The sequence below is a fragment of the Megascapheus bottae genome, chromosome 25 (genome assembly GCF_031878675.1).
Source record: "Megascapheus bottae isolate mThoBot1 chromosome 25, mThoBot2.hap1, whole genome shotgun sequence".
Classification (NCBI taxonomy): domain Eukaryota; kingdom Metazoa; phylum Chordata; class Mammalia; order Rodentia; family Geomyidae; genus Megascapheus; species Megascapheus bottae.
The window spans coordinates 4712159-4729439 of NC_143533.1; the positions used below are offsets into that span (position 1 = coordinate 4712159).

The following is a 17281-nucleotide window of genomic DNA, read 5'->3' on the forward strand; positions in this document are numbered from 1 at the left end:
ACGTGAGCCCTCAATGCTCAGCTGCAGCTGTGCTATTTATAGTCCCTCTGACATGGCTCCAGGCTTGCTCAATAGCTCATCAGGTCTCTTCTCTCTCTTTCTCTTTCGCTGCTGCTTCTCTTCCTCTTCCTCCTCCTTCCTCTTGTTTTCCTTATCATCATCATCGTTGTTCTCCTCCTCCTCCTCCTTCCTACTCATCTTCTTTTCTTACCTTTTCAAGAATTCTAGCCAGCCCCACAAAAGTAAAGTAGTACTGTGCCTTTGATTTGCATTTCTTTTGCCAGTCCTGGGCTTGAACTCAGGGCCCGAGCACTGTCCTTGGACTTTCTCAAGGCTAGAGCTCTACCACTTGAACCACAGCACCACTTCTGGCTTTTTCTATGAATATGGTTGGAGGAATGGAACCTGGGTCTTCATGCATGCTAGGAAAGTACTAGGCCAAATTCCTGGCCTGTGATTTGCATTTCTTTAATGGTTAATGAAATTGGATATCTTTTCATGTGCCTGTTGTTAATTTCTACATCAACTTTAAAGAATGGTCTACCCACACCCTATGTTCATTAAACACAGCCACCCCCCCCCTCTCTCTCTCTCTCTCACACACACACACACACACACACACACACACACACACACACACAGATTATTTAAAGAATAAATAACAGGTGGGTCAGGAGTTTGGCCTAGTGGTAGAGTGCTTGCCTAGCATGCATGAAGACCTAGGTTCCATTCCTCCAAACCACATTCATAGAAAAAGCCAGAAGTGGTGCTGTGGCTCAAGTGGTAGAGCACCAGTTTTGAGCAACAAAGCTCAGGGACAGCACTCAGGCCCTGAGTTCAAGCCCCAGGATTGGCACACACAAAATAATCAAGTAAGGGCTGGCACATTTTTCCCCTGTCTTCTGTTCTCTATACTCATTCCTTTTCATGACTGTAGCATTTCCACTACAGAGGTATAGTTTCCTTGACCAGTCCTCCACTGAACTTTCAAAGAGCTTTCAGTTGACTTTTTAGTGAGAAACTTGATGCAGTCATCTACCATGCTGTCATCTTCTGTGCAAGTAGGCAAAGAAAATGTCTATAACCTGCTCACACTTCCTCTCTGAACCCGGTGGTTTCACAACCGCTACAGGCACAAACACCCCTCCTACTTGCTATTCAGTGTCACTAGTCTGGTGCCTCGCTGAGAAGTTTCTATATTGCAAGAGGCCCCCCCCACCCGCGCCCCAGGGCATTGTCATTTCCCTCTTTCACACCGTGTACGCTGCCAGCAAATCTTAAGAGCCCTCTGAGACTAAACCAGGGTCCAATGTGGGAAAATGACCTCCTGTATCGTCACCGTCAGGCTGCTGCTGTCTGGCCTCTTTCTGTTCGGTAGGAAATTGGGGAAGGGGAGGGGATCTGGGTTTATGAAAAGGAAAATTGCAGGGCTTTGTGGTGGTTCTGGAGATAAATAACCAGCGGTGGCTTGAAGAGTGGATTGATATGTCATTCGAGAAAGGAAAAGAGAGAAAGTCATTTGCCAAAAACATCAGCAGAGTGTGGAGGCAGACAGATGGGGGGAGGAGGTTAAAAATTAAGGAAGAGCTGGGTGCTGGCAGCTCATGCCTGTAATCCTAGCCAGTCAGAAGACTGAGATCTGAGGATCATCGTTTAAAGTCAGGTGAAGCAGTAAAGTCCAATTAGCCAGCAAAAATCTGAAATTGAGGGGCTGGGAGTTTGGCCTAGTGGTAGAGTGCTTGCCTAGCATGCACAAAGATCGGGGTTTGATATCTCCGTACCATATGCATAGAAAAAGCTAGAAGTGGTGCTGTGGCTCACGTAGTAGAGTGCTAGCCTTGAGGAAAGCCCAAGGACAGTGCTCAGGCCCTGAGTTCAAGCCCCAGGACTGGCAAAAAAGAAAGAAAGAAAGAAAGAGAGAGAGAGAGAGAGAGAGAGAGAGAGAGAGAGAGAGAGAGAGAGAGAGAGAGAGAGAGGAAGGAAAGGAAAAAAGAAAAGAAAAAAGCTGAAATTGAAGCTGTGGCTTAAAGGGTAGAGAGCTAAGCTTGAGAAAAACAAATTCAGAAATAGCGCCCATGCTCTGAGTTTAAGCCCCAGGACTGCCACAAACAAATACATAAAGGCAGATGCTAAACCAGGGGTGGGGTAGGCACATGTAATCCCAGCACTCAAGTGACAAAGCATAAGGATCAGGAATTCCAGGTCAGCCTGGGATACACAGGGAGACGCTGTCTCAAACCAGACATTATGACAGATGGTTCCTGAGCACATAGGGCTGGGAGGAGAATGCTGGATTCAGATGCTACTTTGGGTGTTCCCTCTTTGATTAGACTTAAGCCAGTCCTTTCACCTTTGCCAGGCCTTTTGTCTCTTCACCTGAGCAAAAAACGAAGGCACTGACATCCAAAGGATATTGTGAACTAAGTTCAAGTCCTGGGGATGGCAGGTTCAGGAAAGACAGTCTGGAGTTTGCAGACACCTATGCTCCCTGAGACGAAGGAAGGAGAGGAAGGGCAGATGTGAGATAGAAAGGGGTGAGAGCCTCAGATAAGGAGTAACCTCATAAGACTGGGGCATCATGGATGCCTGAGCTGACCATGTGTGTTCTCAGATGCCTGGGGCCCATGACCCCGGGAGAAGTGGGTGTGTGCCATTGAGTAACCTACCTGGGGCATCCCCATCTGGGGCTCAAGCCTGGGAACCATGGTCACCCAGTACCTGAGGGCCCCTTCCGTTGTAGGCTCCTCACTCAGGGGCCTCTCCAACTTCTCATTTTTCCTGATTTGTTGATAGCAAAAGGGAAGTTGTGTCCCTCTCAGGTCTTGACAAGTGCTCTCAGAGACCTGGGTGGCAGAGAGGGGGCTCGAGGGGGCTCCTGAGGGTCCAGAAGGTCAGGGCCTGGCTGCGTGAGGCCTTCATGTGGACCTTGGTTCGGGAGGGAGGGTCTGGGTCTGGGGTAGGTGGACAGCAGCCAACCAACACCCACGCTGTTGATGCAGCAGTGAGGGAAGATTGTGTGTGTGTGTGTGGGGGGGGGGGGGGGTCTGGCTAGGTCCAGACCGGAAGTAGTTGACCTCATGGGGAGGGAGGGAGGTGGTGAAAGCTATCCAGACCTGAAGTACTCGCTCTCCCTGCAGTGTTGGCCTCCAGCTACAACCTGGAAGTGCGGCACGTGCAGAAGTTCTCCTCCCCAGAGGCAGGAAGGCACTTCGGGTACCGAGTCCTGCAGGTTGGAAATGGGTGAGCACTTGGGCCCCCCCTTCAAGTCCTCCCTGGCTTGTGGAGTGCAGGTCTAAGACCTCAAGGACCCAGTGTCCAGGTGTACATGTCGTATGGCCAGCAGATGTAGCCATTCTTTTTGTTATTATGCTTGAACTCAAGGCCTTGAACTCTTGCTTGGCTTTTTTTTTTTTTTTCCCTCAAGGCTAGCACTTTACCACATGAGCCCCAGCTCACGTGTTTTTGTTCTTGTTTTTGATTTTGCTGTTTAATTGCACATAATCTCACAGACTTTTCTACCCAGTCTGGCTTTGAACTATGAACTTTAGAACTCAGCTTCCTGAGTAGCTGGGGTTATATAGACACAAGTCACTCGTGCCTGCCTGCAGGCATTCTGTAGAAACAGGAAAGGCTGTCAAATAATAAGATGAGGCCTTAAGTGTCACTGAAGTGCCAAATGAGAAATGTCACAACTCCTAAAACATGTCTGCATTGCCTAAGCTTGTTATGTTTTGTGTTGTGTTTGCTTTTTAAGATAAGGTCTGTTGTGTAGCCAGGCTTGCCTGGAATTTATGAACTTCCTGCCTCAATCTCTTGAGTGCTAGGATTATAGGTATGTACTACCATACCGGTTTACATTCTACTACAGTTTTATGAGGCAGAGATTTTTCCTCTTTTCTCTTCCTAGTGTATACTTCAGCCTAAGCACATACTATATGAGTCATAAATGACTTTTGCATTGACAACTGAATAAATGAACTCAGCAAGCCTGGGCAGATTATTCTCTGGGCCTCGAGTTTTCTAGGCTTCCATGGGAAAAGGCCCTTAACGTTCTAGAATTCTGGTATATGGCTGTTTCTCTGGAACTTAGTAGGAAAGGGAGGTGTCTAAGGAGCTCCTCAGAAAAACAGTAGGAGCATTGCTTTGAGATATTTGATAGGGAATAACAAAACCCCAATGAGTCAGGAGTGGATGGGTAAAGGTGACATTTCTCATCAGGGTTGTCGTGGGAGCACCAGGTGAGGGGAACAGCACTGGAAGCCTCTATCAGTGCCAGCCTGGTGGGAAACACTGCCTTTCAGTTAGCCTGAGTGGTGAGTAATGGGTGAGGGAATTGAGAGAAGTGGGCTTCAGGGAAATCAAGGCTGGCCCCAATACATCTGGATTGCCTGAGTTCTTCCAGATCAACCCTCTGGTGTCTACAGGTTCCAACTATACCTCCAAGTACCTGGGAATGACCTTGGTGACAGACCCTACAAGTGGAAGCCTTTTGGTAAGAGGTTTTTTGGTTTGTTTGTTTTTTTTTATGCAGGATGATATAGAACCTAGTAAACTCAGTATGAAAAGAGCAGGTGGAAGTCGGGGTGTAGTTCAGCAAAAAAGCACTTGCTGAGCATGAGCAAGGCTCTGGATTTGAGCTCTGCACTACAAGAAAATAAACAGGGGCTGGGAGTGTGGCCTAGTGGTAGAGTGCTTGCCTAGCATCCACAAAGACCCAGATTCGATTCCTTGGTACCACATACATAGAAAATCCAGAAGTGGTGCTGTGGCTCAAGTGGTAGAGCACTAGCCTTGAGGAAAAAGCCCAAGGACAAGCCCTAGGCCCTGAGTTCAAGCCCCAGGAATGGCCAAAAAAAGAAAGAAAAAAATAATTGCTGTGTGGAAAAAAGGAAGAAGAATATAGACTGGAGATTCCATAAAAGGCTGTCAGTTGTGGGGCTTGAACTCTGGGCCTAGGCACTGTCCCTGAGCTCTTCAGCTCAAGGACACTCTACCACTTTGAGCCACAGATCCACTTCTAGTTTTTTGGTGGTTCAAATGGAGATAACAGTCTCACAGACTCTCCTGTCTTCTCTGGTTTTGACCTGTGATCCTCAGATTTCAATCTCCTGAGAGGCTGTGCTAGGTTTTGATGAAGGAAGTTATATAACTAAAATGACTTAGACACTAAAAATCCAGTCTGAGGCTAGAAGTATGGTTTAAGTGGTAGAGTGCCTGCCTAGATACTGCAGTCTGGCAGGAAAAAAATCACAAAGTGGAGGAAGTAGCATCGCATCTTTGGGGAAGAGTAAGTTTGTGGTTTGACATATGCAGAATGTCTGATGACACCAGTGGCTCATACCTGTAATCTTAACTACTCAGGAGGCTGAGATCGTGATTTAAAGCCAGCTCAGGCGGGAGAGTTCATGTGATTTTTTTTTTTAATCTTGTTGGTCATGGGGCTTGAACTCAGGTCCAGGGTAGTGTTCCTGAGCTTTTTTGCTCAAGGCTCACGCTCTACCATTTTGAGCCACAGCACCACGACTGGTTTTCTGGTGGCTAATTAGAGATAAGAATCTCAGCAGCCGGATGTGGTGGCTCATGCCTGTAATTGTAGCTAATCTGGAGATTTAAGGATTCAAAGCCATCCAGGGCACTAAAAACCGAGACTCTTATCTCAAGCTCCAGTACCTGCACACACAAAAAAGAGACACACAGAAACAGAGACATAGAAGACAAAAAAAAAAAAAGTGTGATTGGGGCCTAGTGGTAGACTGCTTGCCTAGATGCAGGAAGACCTAGGTTTGATTCCTTGGTACATAAAAAAGCAGGAAGTGATGCTGTGGCTCAAGTGGTAGAGCCTTGAGGAAAGCCTAAGGACAGTGGTCAGGCCCTGAGTTTATTCCCCAGGACTGACAAAAAAGAAAAAAAGAATGTGTGATTGGGAATAGGAGGAGATGATGACCCATTGTATGCAGTAGGAAGGAAGAAGTGAAGCCTTTAGACTTTATTCCATGGGTGGTGAGCATCCATGGCTTAGAGCTTTGGCAGTGGAGATGGAAAGATGGGTAGAAAGAGCTCATAGATGCAGAATCCCTTCTCTTTGATAACCATTGGTACAGGGGGTAAAAGAGGACGACAGGATTCAGAATGGATTTGTTCTGTGCTGATGACAGCAACAGACACAGAAGAGGAAAATCTTGATCATTTTTTCCTTTGCTTCTTTCAGGCTTGTGATCCTGGGCTATCTCGGATATGTGACCAGAATACCTATTTGAGTGGCCTGTGTTATCTATTTCCCCCGAATCTGGGGGAACCTGTGCTTCAGGGGCGTCCTGGTTACCAAGGTATGGAATCCAGTGGATTCACAATACCTCTAAGTAGCTGCTCCGCTTTGGGAAACTAAAGGAGAGAGTCAAACACTGGAGATGGGTCACCAGGCCCCTTTGTATCTGGCCTCTGCAGAATGTATAAAAGGCAATGTGGACCTGGTCTTTCTGTTCGATGGCTCCCGGAGCTTGCAACAAGATGAATTCCAGAAAATTGTGGACTTCATGAAAGATGTAATGAGGAAACTCAGCAACTCCTCTTACCAGGTGACAATGCCGGTTAGGCTCCTTGGGTGCAGGTGGTAGCTGCCTACCTAAACTGGCAGATCAAGTGTGTGTGGATTGGTCTCCAGACGTCTATGAATATGACCCACCTTCACCTCTGGCTGGGATAAGAATGAGAGAGTTGAAAGATTCTGAGGTTCGGTGTAGTTTTCGTTTGTTTCTTCTGCTTCCCTCTTCCCTTTCTGGCTCTCTTTGCCTGTTGGCTCCCTTAACTTTGGATAACATGGGCTTATAGAAAGTGTAGGACCCCCCATATACAATAGGGACCCCACAATAGACAACCCCCACAAAAAGCCCTGGGGGACCCCCCACAATAGGGACCTCACAGAAATCCCTGTTGGAATATGAGAGTTCCAACATGGGGAAATTACTGTCTGGACAGGAGCTGAAAATACAGTATGGCCAGAAGCAGCTTGACTTTTTGGAAAGAGAAGAATGAGGAAAACCAAGCATAGTGCCTAATTGTTATTTTACACTTATCTCACATGCTTTAGTTTATCTCAAGGGAAATTCCAGAAGGACAGTGATTTAAAGCAAATGGGTATTTAGTAAATATTAATTGCACTCAAAACCCAGAATCAAACAGAGGGAGCGTAGTCTAGAATGGGAACCTTGGGGTTTTTTGCTTTTGTTTTTGTTTTTAGATTTTTGTTTCTGCTTTTAATTATATTTTGTTTCATCTTCCAAAGAATGATGGATTTGAGGCAGGAATCTGGAATTGTGTCTTGCAGAAGAAGAGATTGGAGCAGACAGGTGGCAAGGAATATGAGATTATATAGCATCTATCTTTTCTTGTTTGTTTGTTTTTTGCTCTCTTAGTTTGCCGCTGTTCAGTTTTCCACATCCTACAAAACGGAATTTAATTTCTTAGATTATCTTCAACTGAAAGACCCTGACATTCTGCTCGCCAATGTAAGACACATGTGCTTGTTAACCAACACCTTTGGCGCCATCAACTATGTCGCGTAAGTCCCATTGGGGGTCAGATGGAGCCATTCCTGGTGTGTGTGTGTGTGTGTGTGTGTGTGTGTGTGTGTGTGTGTGTGTGTGTGTGTGTGTGTGTGAAGTAGCATTTTCCAGCTACATGGTGTAGGAATTTAGGTGAGTACAACAAGGAGAAGTTTTACTGTGTGAATTCAAGGGAGGGTGCCAGGCATAGCGGCACACACCTGAAATTCCTGAGACAAGAAGATTATGAGTTTGAGGCCAGCCTTGGTTACATAGCAAATTTGAGGCAGGCTATAAAAGGAGACCTTGTTAAAACAACAACAAAATAGTCCAAACATGACTTGAGCTAGACATGGGAGCACATGACTATTGCCTAGCTACCCAAGAGACTGAGAAGGAGGAACACTAGAACTTAAGAGTTTGAGATCCGGCTGGGAGTTTGGCCTAGCGGTTAAAGTGCTTGCCTAGCATGCATGAAGACCCAGGTTCGATTCCTCGGTACCACATACATAGAAAAAAGCCAGAAGTGGTGCTGAGGCTCAAGTGGTAGAGCTCTAGCCTTGAGAAAGTCCAAGGACAGTGCTCAGGCCCTGAGCTCAAGCCCAGGACTGGCAAAAAAAAAAAAAAAAAGAGTTTGAGATCCGTCAGGGCAACATATGAAGATCCCATCTCAAAAGGAAAAAACAAAAATAAAGCCCTATTTTTTTTCAATATTAGAATGGCCATGGAAAGTAAGACTGAGTTGGGGAAAAGAGAATTTATGTTTCCTCTCACATTTGTGAGACACACATTCCATTTATATGAACCAGAAGAAAGGATTGCCACACACCCGAGGCACATGTCTATAATCCCAACTACATAGAAGTCCAAGACCTAGAGGATATCAGTTTAAAGCCAGTTCAGGCAGAAAAACCCAGGAGACTCTTATCTCCAATTAACCAGCAAAATGCTCGACTGGGAGCATGGCTCAACTGGTAGAGTGCCAGCCATAACAAAAAAGCTAAGAGCTTAAGGTACTGAAACTGAATGTAAACCCAAGAACTGGCCCCCTAGCAAAAACTGGTTTTTCTGTTTTCTCTCCTTTGCCCAGTTCATGTAGTTCAACTTAAGGCAAACAATGTTGCTATATCTTTCCCACTCTCCATGTGCTTTTCCTGCTTTTTTGGGGTTTTCCTGCTTTTCTGACTGGTCTCTCACAGCCATGTCTTTCTCTCTCAGCCATGGTAGGAATAGGGTGATGCCATATTTACTCACAAACTAGCAGCTTCACTGGGCGACTCACACCTGTAACCCTCTCTACTCAAGAGGCTGAGATCTGAGGATCACAGTTCAAAGCCAGCCTGAGCAGGAAAGTCTAAGACAGTCTTATCTTCAGTAGGAAGTTGGAGCCATGGCTCAAGTGGTAGAGTGCTAGCCTTGAGCAAAAAAAGCTTAAGGACAGTGCCATTCAAGCTTCCATTCAAGCTCCATGACTAGCGACAAAACAAAACAAACCTAGGTTGTTCAATGCAGATGAACAACCTAAATTCTAGTTTCCAGGACAGAAAGTCTTATTATTTGAGCCTTGGTTGGGTGTCCATACTCCACCCAGATGACCTATATCCACTTTAGGTTAACACACACGACACACATCTCAAAATTGGAGTCCCGCTGGTGTGGAAAGGAGTCTTAGAAGAAACTTCTCTCAAGTGAACAGGTGACTCACACCTGTAATCTCAGCTATTAAGAGGTCAGAGATAGCAAGATTTTCATTTGAGGCCAGGGTAAAAATTGAGCATAAGCTTGGTACCAGTGGCTCACGCCTATAATCTTAGCTACTCAGGAGGCTGAATATTGAGGGTTATGGTTCAAAACCTCCCTAGTTACAAAAGCCCATGAGACTCTCATCTCCAATTCACCACCAGAAAACCAAAAGTGGCACTGTGGCTCAAAGTGTTAGAACACTAGCCTTGAGCTGAAAAGCTCAGGGACAACGCCCAGGCGCAGAGTTCAAGCCCCACAACCAACCACTGTCATCCCCGCTGGTAGAGATAGAAGGATTGAAATCTGAGTCTAGTCCTGGACAAAAGCCTAAGATGTATATGAAAAATAACGTAAGGGGGAGGGTAATGGGTACTAAGACATGTGAAAGGGTATCAATGTATGTGATTTAATGCACCTTCTATCTGGCAAATATCATGTAACCCTTTTATTAATTACAATAAAAAAATAAATAAATGAAAAGAAAAATAACGTAAGCAATAAAGTATTGAGGGTTGACTCCAGTGGTAAAGGATTTGCCTAGCAAGCTGACTGCCCTGAGTTTAAACCCTAGTACCAAAAAGGCAAAGGCAAAAAAGGAAGACAAAGAAGAAGAAAGGAAATGCTATTCTCTTAATTTCTTAGAAGAGGTCACAGTAGGTGAGAAAACACAGTGTCAATTGTGGGAGCAAAAAGCAGCAGTCATAGAAAGTTAGGTCATTAACACTTCTGAACATGCTTTATGCCAGGCTGTAGTCTAATATTTTCTGTAGAGAGCCAGATAGGAATCATTTTATAGCCATTTCTGGCGACATGTGGCTTCTGTTGCATACTTTCCCTTGTTTTATTTCTATAATTCTTTAAAAATATGAAAACCATTCTTAAACGGTAGACTTACAGCAGTGTGTGGGGGGGAGGGAGGGCTGGATTGCCATATTCTAAGTATTGGGAATACTGGATCAGAATATGGGATGAAACAAAATCGAATCTCTGCCCTATGGAGCTTCAGTTGGTGATAGAAATATAGTAAACAAGTCCCTATGGAACCCCGCCCCCCCAAAAAAAACAGAAAGAAAGAAAAAGAAAAAAAGAGAAAGTGAGAAAATACAGAAGATATTTTAAAAAGTATGTGCTTTTTGTTTTTGTTTTTGTTTTTGCTTTTGCTTTGCTAGTCCTGGGCCTAGAACTCAGGGCATTGTCCTTGGGCTTTTTCAAGGCTAGCACTCTACCCCAGTTCCAGCTTTTTCTATGTATGTGGTAGGGAGGAATTGAACCTGGGTCTTCGTGTATGCTAGGCAAGCACTCAACCACTAGGCTAAGCTCCCAGCCCAATTTATTTATTTTTTTTTGTTTTGGTCCTGGGGTTGAACTCTGAGCCTAGGCACTGTCCCTGGGGTTTTTGTTTGTTTGCTTTTTATTTTTATTTGCCTCAAGGCTGTTTCTCCTAACACCTGAACCACAGCTCCACTTCCAGTTTTGTTTTGTTTTTTTTTTTGTCAGTTGTGGTGCTTGAACTCTGGGCTTGGGCATAATCCTGAGCTTTTCAGCTCAAGGCTATTGCCCTACCCCTGGGACTAGGCCTAGGAATTGAACCCAGGGCTTCATGGTTGCTAGACAAGCACTCTACCATTAGGCCACACTCCTGATTCAAGATACAAGTTTTATAAAGGAAAAGCAAAATTCAGTAGGAAATTCTGAGCAGAGACTTGGGGAAGGTGAGGAAGTGAGTTCTGTGTATGCCAGAGGGGCCACCATGGTAGACAGAGGGCAAAGCTCAGGCTCTGACATAGACACGTGTGCTATGTCAGTCAGCTTCCTGTCACTGTGACAAATAACTGAAACAATCAACTTACAAAGAGAAAAGGTCTGTTTGGGCACACAATCTTGACAGGGCCTCCCTACTTCCCCGCCCCACACTCCCGTCAGTTCTGGGGATTGTCCTTGGGGTCCTGCACATACTAGGCAAGGGAGTCCCTGGGCTTGCTAGACAGGCACTATACCACTTGTGTCACATCCCCCACCCTTTTTGTTTTCCTTATTTTTCAAAATGGGACCTTAGGCCAAGAGCTTGGCCTAGTGGTAGAGTGTTTGCCTAGCATGCATGAAGACCTGGGTTTGATTCCTCGGTACCCCATACATAGAAAAAGCTAGATGTAGTGCTGTGGCTCAAGTGGTAGAGCACTAGCCTTAAGAAAGCTCAAGGACAGTGCTCAGGCTCTGAGTTCAAGCTCTGTGACTGGCAAAAAAACAGACAAACAAAGCACCATCAAATAGGGACCAGCTTTCTGCTCTTGCCAGCCTGAATCATGATCCTCCTATTTATGCTTCTCTCATAGTTAGGATAAAATGCTGCCTCCTCTAGCTCTTCATTGCTTGAGATGGGGGATGAGGGAGTCTCTCAATACATATTTGCTTAGGCTGCCCTCTTAAGCTTACCTCTTGAGTAGTTAAGACTTTTTTTTTTTTTCCATTCCTGGGCTTGGGCTCAGGGCCTGAGCACTGTCCTTGGACTTTCTCAAGGCTAGAGCTCTACCACTTGAGCCTCAGCACCACTTCTGGATTTTTTTTTTCTATGTATGTAGTACCAAGGAATCGAATCCGAGTCTTCATGCATGCTAGGCAAGCACTCTACCACTAGGCCAAACTCCCGGCCCCCTAGCTAAGACTTTTTAACAGATGTAAGCAGCAGCTTGCTGAAGGTGCTTCCTGTAGAAGGATGACTCAGTTTCCCTTGACTGCAGAGCCCTATTTTTTTTTTCCATAGAGTGGTCACCTAGGTGTGCATCTCCAACTAGAGATGATGCTTGCTATGTGGCTGGATTGGGACTAAATGGAACCCAGAATAACCTCTCAAAAACGTTCATCTTCACTATCCATGAACTCTGGGATACCTACTGGGTTTCTCACCCAGAGGGTGGGGGGCGGCAGCAGCGGTGAGAAAGGAGGCTCAGAGGAGAATGGCAAAAGTCTTGGAATTCCAGAACGTTGGAGAAGGGACGTTGTACAATGGACAAGGCAGTGATCTAAAGAGCAGAGTGTGGGGAACCTTAGGCCTGATTTGAGGAAGTCTCTCAGACACCTCCTTTCCCAAATATAGGACACAGGTGTTCCGGCCAGAACTGGGGGCCCGGCCAGATGCCACCAAAGTTCTCATCATCATCACTGATGGCGAAGCTACAGACTCTGGGAACATTGACGCAGCCAAAGACATCGTCCGTTATATCATTGGGGTATGGGCCCCATCCCCTGGTCCCCTGGTCCCTGAGCTAAGGTCTTGTGACAGTAAGACACGTCCACTCTTCATTCTTCACTCTCACAGGTTGGAAGACATTTTAAGACCAAAGAAAGCCAGGAGACACTGCACAAATTTGCCTCCAAACCCACAGAGAAGTTTGTAGAGATTCTGGATACATTTGAAAAGCTCAAAGGTCTATTCACAGAACTGGAAAAGAAGATCTATGACATCGAGGGTGAGTGACGAACCTGGGAGAGGTTTGGGAGGTTGTATTCAGAAGCTCACAAAGGGCCTGGGGCAGAACACTCCCAGATAGTGTGCTCAAGGGTAAAGTGTTCACCTAACACGCCCAGAGACCCTGGGTTCCACCCACAGCACTTCGAAATAAAGAAGGTATAGCTTAGGTGGTAGAATGCCAGTCATAAACAGAAAAGCTGAGCAAGAGCATGAAGCCCTGAATTCAAGTCCTGGTACCAGCTCAAGAGACAGAGACAGAGACAAATATACTCATGCAGAGACAGAGAGATGGACAGAAAGAGAAGGAAGAGGGCCCAGACCAGAGGGCCAAGTAATGGTAGTGTAATCGAGAGAGCTCAATAGGTGTGTCTTTTTTTCTGTTGTTGTTTCTTTTTAATTGTCATTAATAAAGTGATATACTGAGGGGTTACCGTTACATAAGTCAGGTAATGAATACATTTCTTTTTGGACAGTGTCACCCGTTCTCACATTCTCACTCAGTTTTTCCTTCCCATCCCCACCCATAAGTTGTAAAGTTCATTTTCCATATAGTGTCTGCATTTGTTCACGCTTTCTTCCTCCGTTTCCGTGCCTCTCCGTATCCTCCCAAAGACAGAAAATGAACAAACAAGGTTAAAAAGGAAAAAAAACCACGCTCATGTTTGCATTTCCTGCAGTTCATTTTGACATTTTTGATGGTCGGCAGCACCCAGGCATTGCATCTTTGTGCTCCTCCCCTAAGAGTATCCTTTGGTCTCACTATGTGAATATTCAGAGCTCTGCATCATTTATCAGATATTTTATTTTATTAATTAATTAATTAATTTATTTGTGGGTCATGGGGCTTAAATTCAGCCTGGGCACTGTCCCTGAGCTCTTCAGTTCAAGGTTACTGTCCTACCCTTGAGCCAAGGCTCACTTCCCATTTTCTAAAGGTTAAGTAGAGATAAGAGTCTCAGGTCCTTTTGTGCCCAGACTGGCTTTGAACCCTGATCCTCAGATCTCAGCCTCCTGAGTAACTAGTATTACAGGCATGAGCCACCCCACCCCCCATCTTATCAGATATTTTATATCCAGCTTCTGCATAGAAGAGAAAACATGTGCTGTTTAGACAGGTAGACCTTAAAGGCAGAACCCTCCTAATTTTGTAATACACTGGAGACAGGATGTGGTGAAGGCACAAGTGTGTTTGATTCTGCCTTTTTAGCAGCTTTTATAAGTGTGATGGGTGGTGTGTGTGTTTAGGGGCTGCCATTTGTGGATAAAGGAAGCTTGAGTAGGAAAAGAAAATCAAAGGCTGACTCTCGGACTGCCAGGACTCCTTGAGTTGGACAGGAGAGAGCCACTCGGCATTAGGCCACATCTCTCATATCCTTCTTCTGTTTGACTCCAAGGTTCACATTCAATGCTTTTTTTTTTTTTTTTTTGCCAGTCCTAGGCTTGAGCTCAGGGCCTGAGCACTGTCCTTGAACTTTCTCAAGGCTAGAGCTCTACCACTTGAGCCTCAGCACCACTTCTGGGTTTTTTTCTACGTATGTGGGACCGAGGAATTGAACCTGGGTCTTCATGCATGCTAGGCAAGCACTCAACCACTAGGCCAAACTCCTGGCCCCACATTCAATGCTTTATGCTATGATCCATGCTCCTAAGAGTATCACTGTTCTTACTGCTTGTTGGTTCCAGCCTCTTCCTTTACTTTGTCCCACAGGTACCAGCAATGTTTTGCTCACCTCCTTCAACATGGAGCTGTCCTCTAGCGGGATCAGTGCAGACCTCAGTAAGGTACATGTGAGCCGCAGTGTGCCACAGGGATGCAGCTGGCTCAGGAAGATTCTGACTCTCTCAACTCCTTTTCCTGGACAGGGTCATGGTGTCGTGGGAGCAGTTGGAGCCAAAGACTGGGCTGGGGGCTTTCTGGACTTGAAGGAAGACCTGCAAGATGCCATGTTTGTTGGGAATGAGCCTCTGACCCAAGAAGCGAAAGAGGGCTATTTGGGTGAGTATCTGTTTTTCCTGCTGTGTTCTGATTGAAGGGGCCAGGGTATTGCTCAGATTGACTTTTAAAATAATGATGAAAATCGGGTGCTGGTGGCTTGTAATCCTAGCTACTCAGGAGGCTACGATTTGAGGATCATGGCTCGAAGCCATCCCAGGCAGCAGTCTGTGAGTTGTAGACCACCTGACTGGATAGCACAGAAACCCAGTATAAACCCCAGTACAACACCTCCCATCCCCTGAGAACAAAGTTATTTTCAGCTGGGTATGGTAGTCTACATACCTGAGATCCCAGCATTCATGAGGATAGGACAAAAGGACTGTGAGTTTGAAACCAGCCTGGGCTACCTACATAGTGAAACTGATTTGCAAATAAAACAACAAAACAAAGTGGTTGTCTCCATGAGGAAATGAGTATGGTCTATCCATGATTGCAATTTGTATTTTTCTACCACATGATGGCACTGTTCAAAGTTTAAAAAGAGTCACAATTTCCTGCCAAAGCTGGCTTCAAACCACAATCCTTGGACCTCAGCCTTCTGAGTAGCAAGGATTACAGGCATACCCTAACAGTACCTGGCTTTTTTTCTTTTAAAAAAAAAAAACAGAGTCTAAATGTGTAGCCTAGTCTGGCCTCAAATTTGAGAGCTTCTATCTCAGTCTTCTGAATCCCAAGATAGTTGGCATGTGTTTCCCCCACATTTGACTCTTGCTTTGTTTTATTTTTTATTTTATTTTATTTTTGTTGGTCATGGGGTTTGAACTCTGGGCCTGGGCACTGTCCTGAGCTCTTTAGCTCAAGGCTACCTCCCTATCCCTTGAACCACAGTGCCACTTCCAGTTTTCTAGTGAATTGGAGTCTCACGGTCTTTAGTGCCCAGGCTGGCTTTGAACCGCAATTTTCAGATCTTGGCCTCCTGAGTAGCTAGGATTGCAGGCGCGAGCTATCGCGCTGGCTTTATTTACTTATTTAATTTTTTTTCCAGTCCTTGAACTCAGGGCTTGAGCACTGTCCTTGGTCTTTTTTCTCAAGGCTAGCACACTGCCATTAGAGCCATGGCACCACTCCTGGATTTTCTATGTATGTGGTACCAAGGAATCAAACCTGGGTCTTTGTGCATGCTAGGCAAGCACTCTACCACTAGCCAAACTCCCGGCCCCATTTAATTATTTTTTAAAAAACCATGCCACCTTCCTTACTGAGCCCTCACACAAACTATGCTTTGTTCACAGTTTGAGGAGTGCAGGTTTGAGGGGAGGGGTTGCTCAGAGCACATGGTTTCTTTCTCAGGAGGCCTTCTAGCTGTTTCCAGACATCTTTGTTTTGAGCTCCCTTTCCTGAACCTTTTACTTTTCGGTGTTCACTTCTGTCAGAGTTCTTTGCCTCTCTCTCTCTCTCTCTCTCTCTCTCTCTCTCTCTCTCTCTCTCTCTCTCTCTCTCTCTCTCTCTCTCTCTCTCTCTCTCTCTTTTTGCTAGTCCTAGGGCTTGAACTCAGGGCCTGAACAATATCCTTGGGCTTTCTCACGGCTAGAGCTCTACCACTTGAGTCACAGCACCACTTAGGGCTTTTTCCATACATGTGGTACTGAGGAATGGAACCCCGGTCTTTCTGCATGCTAGGCAAGCACTCTACCACTAGGCCAAACTCCCAGCCCCAGTGCTTTGTATTTCTAAACTCTCTCTCAGGCTACACAGTGACCTGGCTGCCTTCCCGAGAAACTAGATCGCTGCTGGCCGCCGGAGCCCCCCGTTACCAACACATAGGGCAAGTGCTGCTGTTCCAAGAGCCAAAACATGGACAAAACTGGACCCAGGTCCAGAAAATTAGTGGAACCCAGGTAAGCATACCCCAAAGGCTATCTGCTGGTTAAGGCAAGTGTGACACAAGAGTCATTCCCCATTTCCTTCAAATACCTCTTTCTGAAGAACAGACCTGTCATATTTGTTGTTCACAAACCTAGTCGTCTCACAATCCATCTTAAGAAGCTGGACCTCCAAAGCCCAACTTGTTTTAATTCCCAAAGGCTTTAAGGGTGGACCAAGGACTTGAACATGTGTCTGGATTGGGAAAAAAAAAAAAGGACATGGTGCAGCTGAGGTATGGGAAGCAATCTGCCAGCTCCCTTCCTATGGGTTCTTCCACGGCCATCTTCCTCTCCCTACAGATTGGCTCTTATTTTGGTGGGGAGCTGTGTAGCATTGACCTGGACCAAGATGGGGAGGCAGAGCTGCTGCTGATTGGAGCCCCCTTGTTCTATGGGGAGCAAAGAGGAGGCCGGGTGTTCATCTACCAGAGGAAACAGGTAGGAACCAGGACCTCGAGAAAGGCAGAAGGATGCACGGGTAGACTCTGTGCCCTGCTGACCGTTTTATGTGTGCGACCTTGACATGTTTGTCATCTTCCGATGTCCCGTAAACTGGACTTTACATATGACAATGTACAAGATGTATATAGGACAAGATATGGCTGCATGTGGACCTGGCTTCCTTTGATGTCACCATCTCCCACCTGGTTTGCGTGTTCTCCACCAA

General features: G+C 45.8%; 1 protein-coding gene across 1 annotated transcript in view; it reads left to right on the plus strand.

The window, feature by feature from the left end:
• Window positions 1-1234: 1234 nt before the first annotated feature.
• Window positions 1235-17281, plus strand: part of Itgal (integrin subunit alpha L) — a 33184-nt gene continuing 17137 nt past the window's right edge. The window contains exons 1-13 of the mRNA XM_090358004.1: window positions 1235-1374; window positions 3138-3240; window positions 4219-4313; window positions 4425-4492; window positions 6209-6326; window positions 6445-6575; window positions 7413-7558; window positions 12379-12511; window positions 12601-12751; window positions 14462-14535; window positions 14617-14749; window positions 16436-16587; window positions 16915-17052. Of these exons, the coding sequence (XP_090214130.1) occupies window positions 1320-1374; window positions 3138-3240; window positions 4219-4313; window positions 4425-4492; window positions 6209-6326; window positions 6445-6575; window positions 7413-7558; window positions 12379-12511; window positions 12601-12751; window positions 14462-14535; window positions 14617-14749; window positions 16436-16587; window positions 16915-17052 (1497 nt within the window). The 5' untranslated portion in view covers window positions 1235-1319. The remainder of the gene's footprint in view (window positions 1375-3137; window positions 3241-4218; window positions 4314-4424; window positions 4493-6208; window positions 6327-6444; window positions 6576-7412; window positions 7559-12378; window positions 12512-12600; window positions 12752-14461; window positions 14536-14616; window positions 14750-16435; window positions 16588-16914; window positions 17053-17281) is intronic.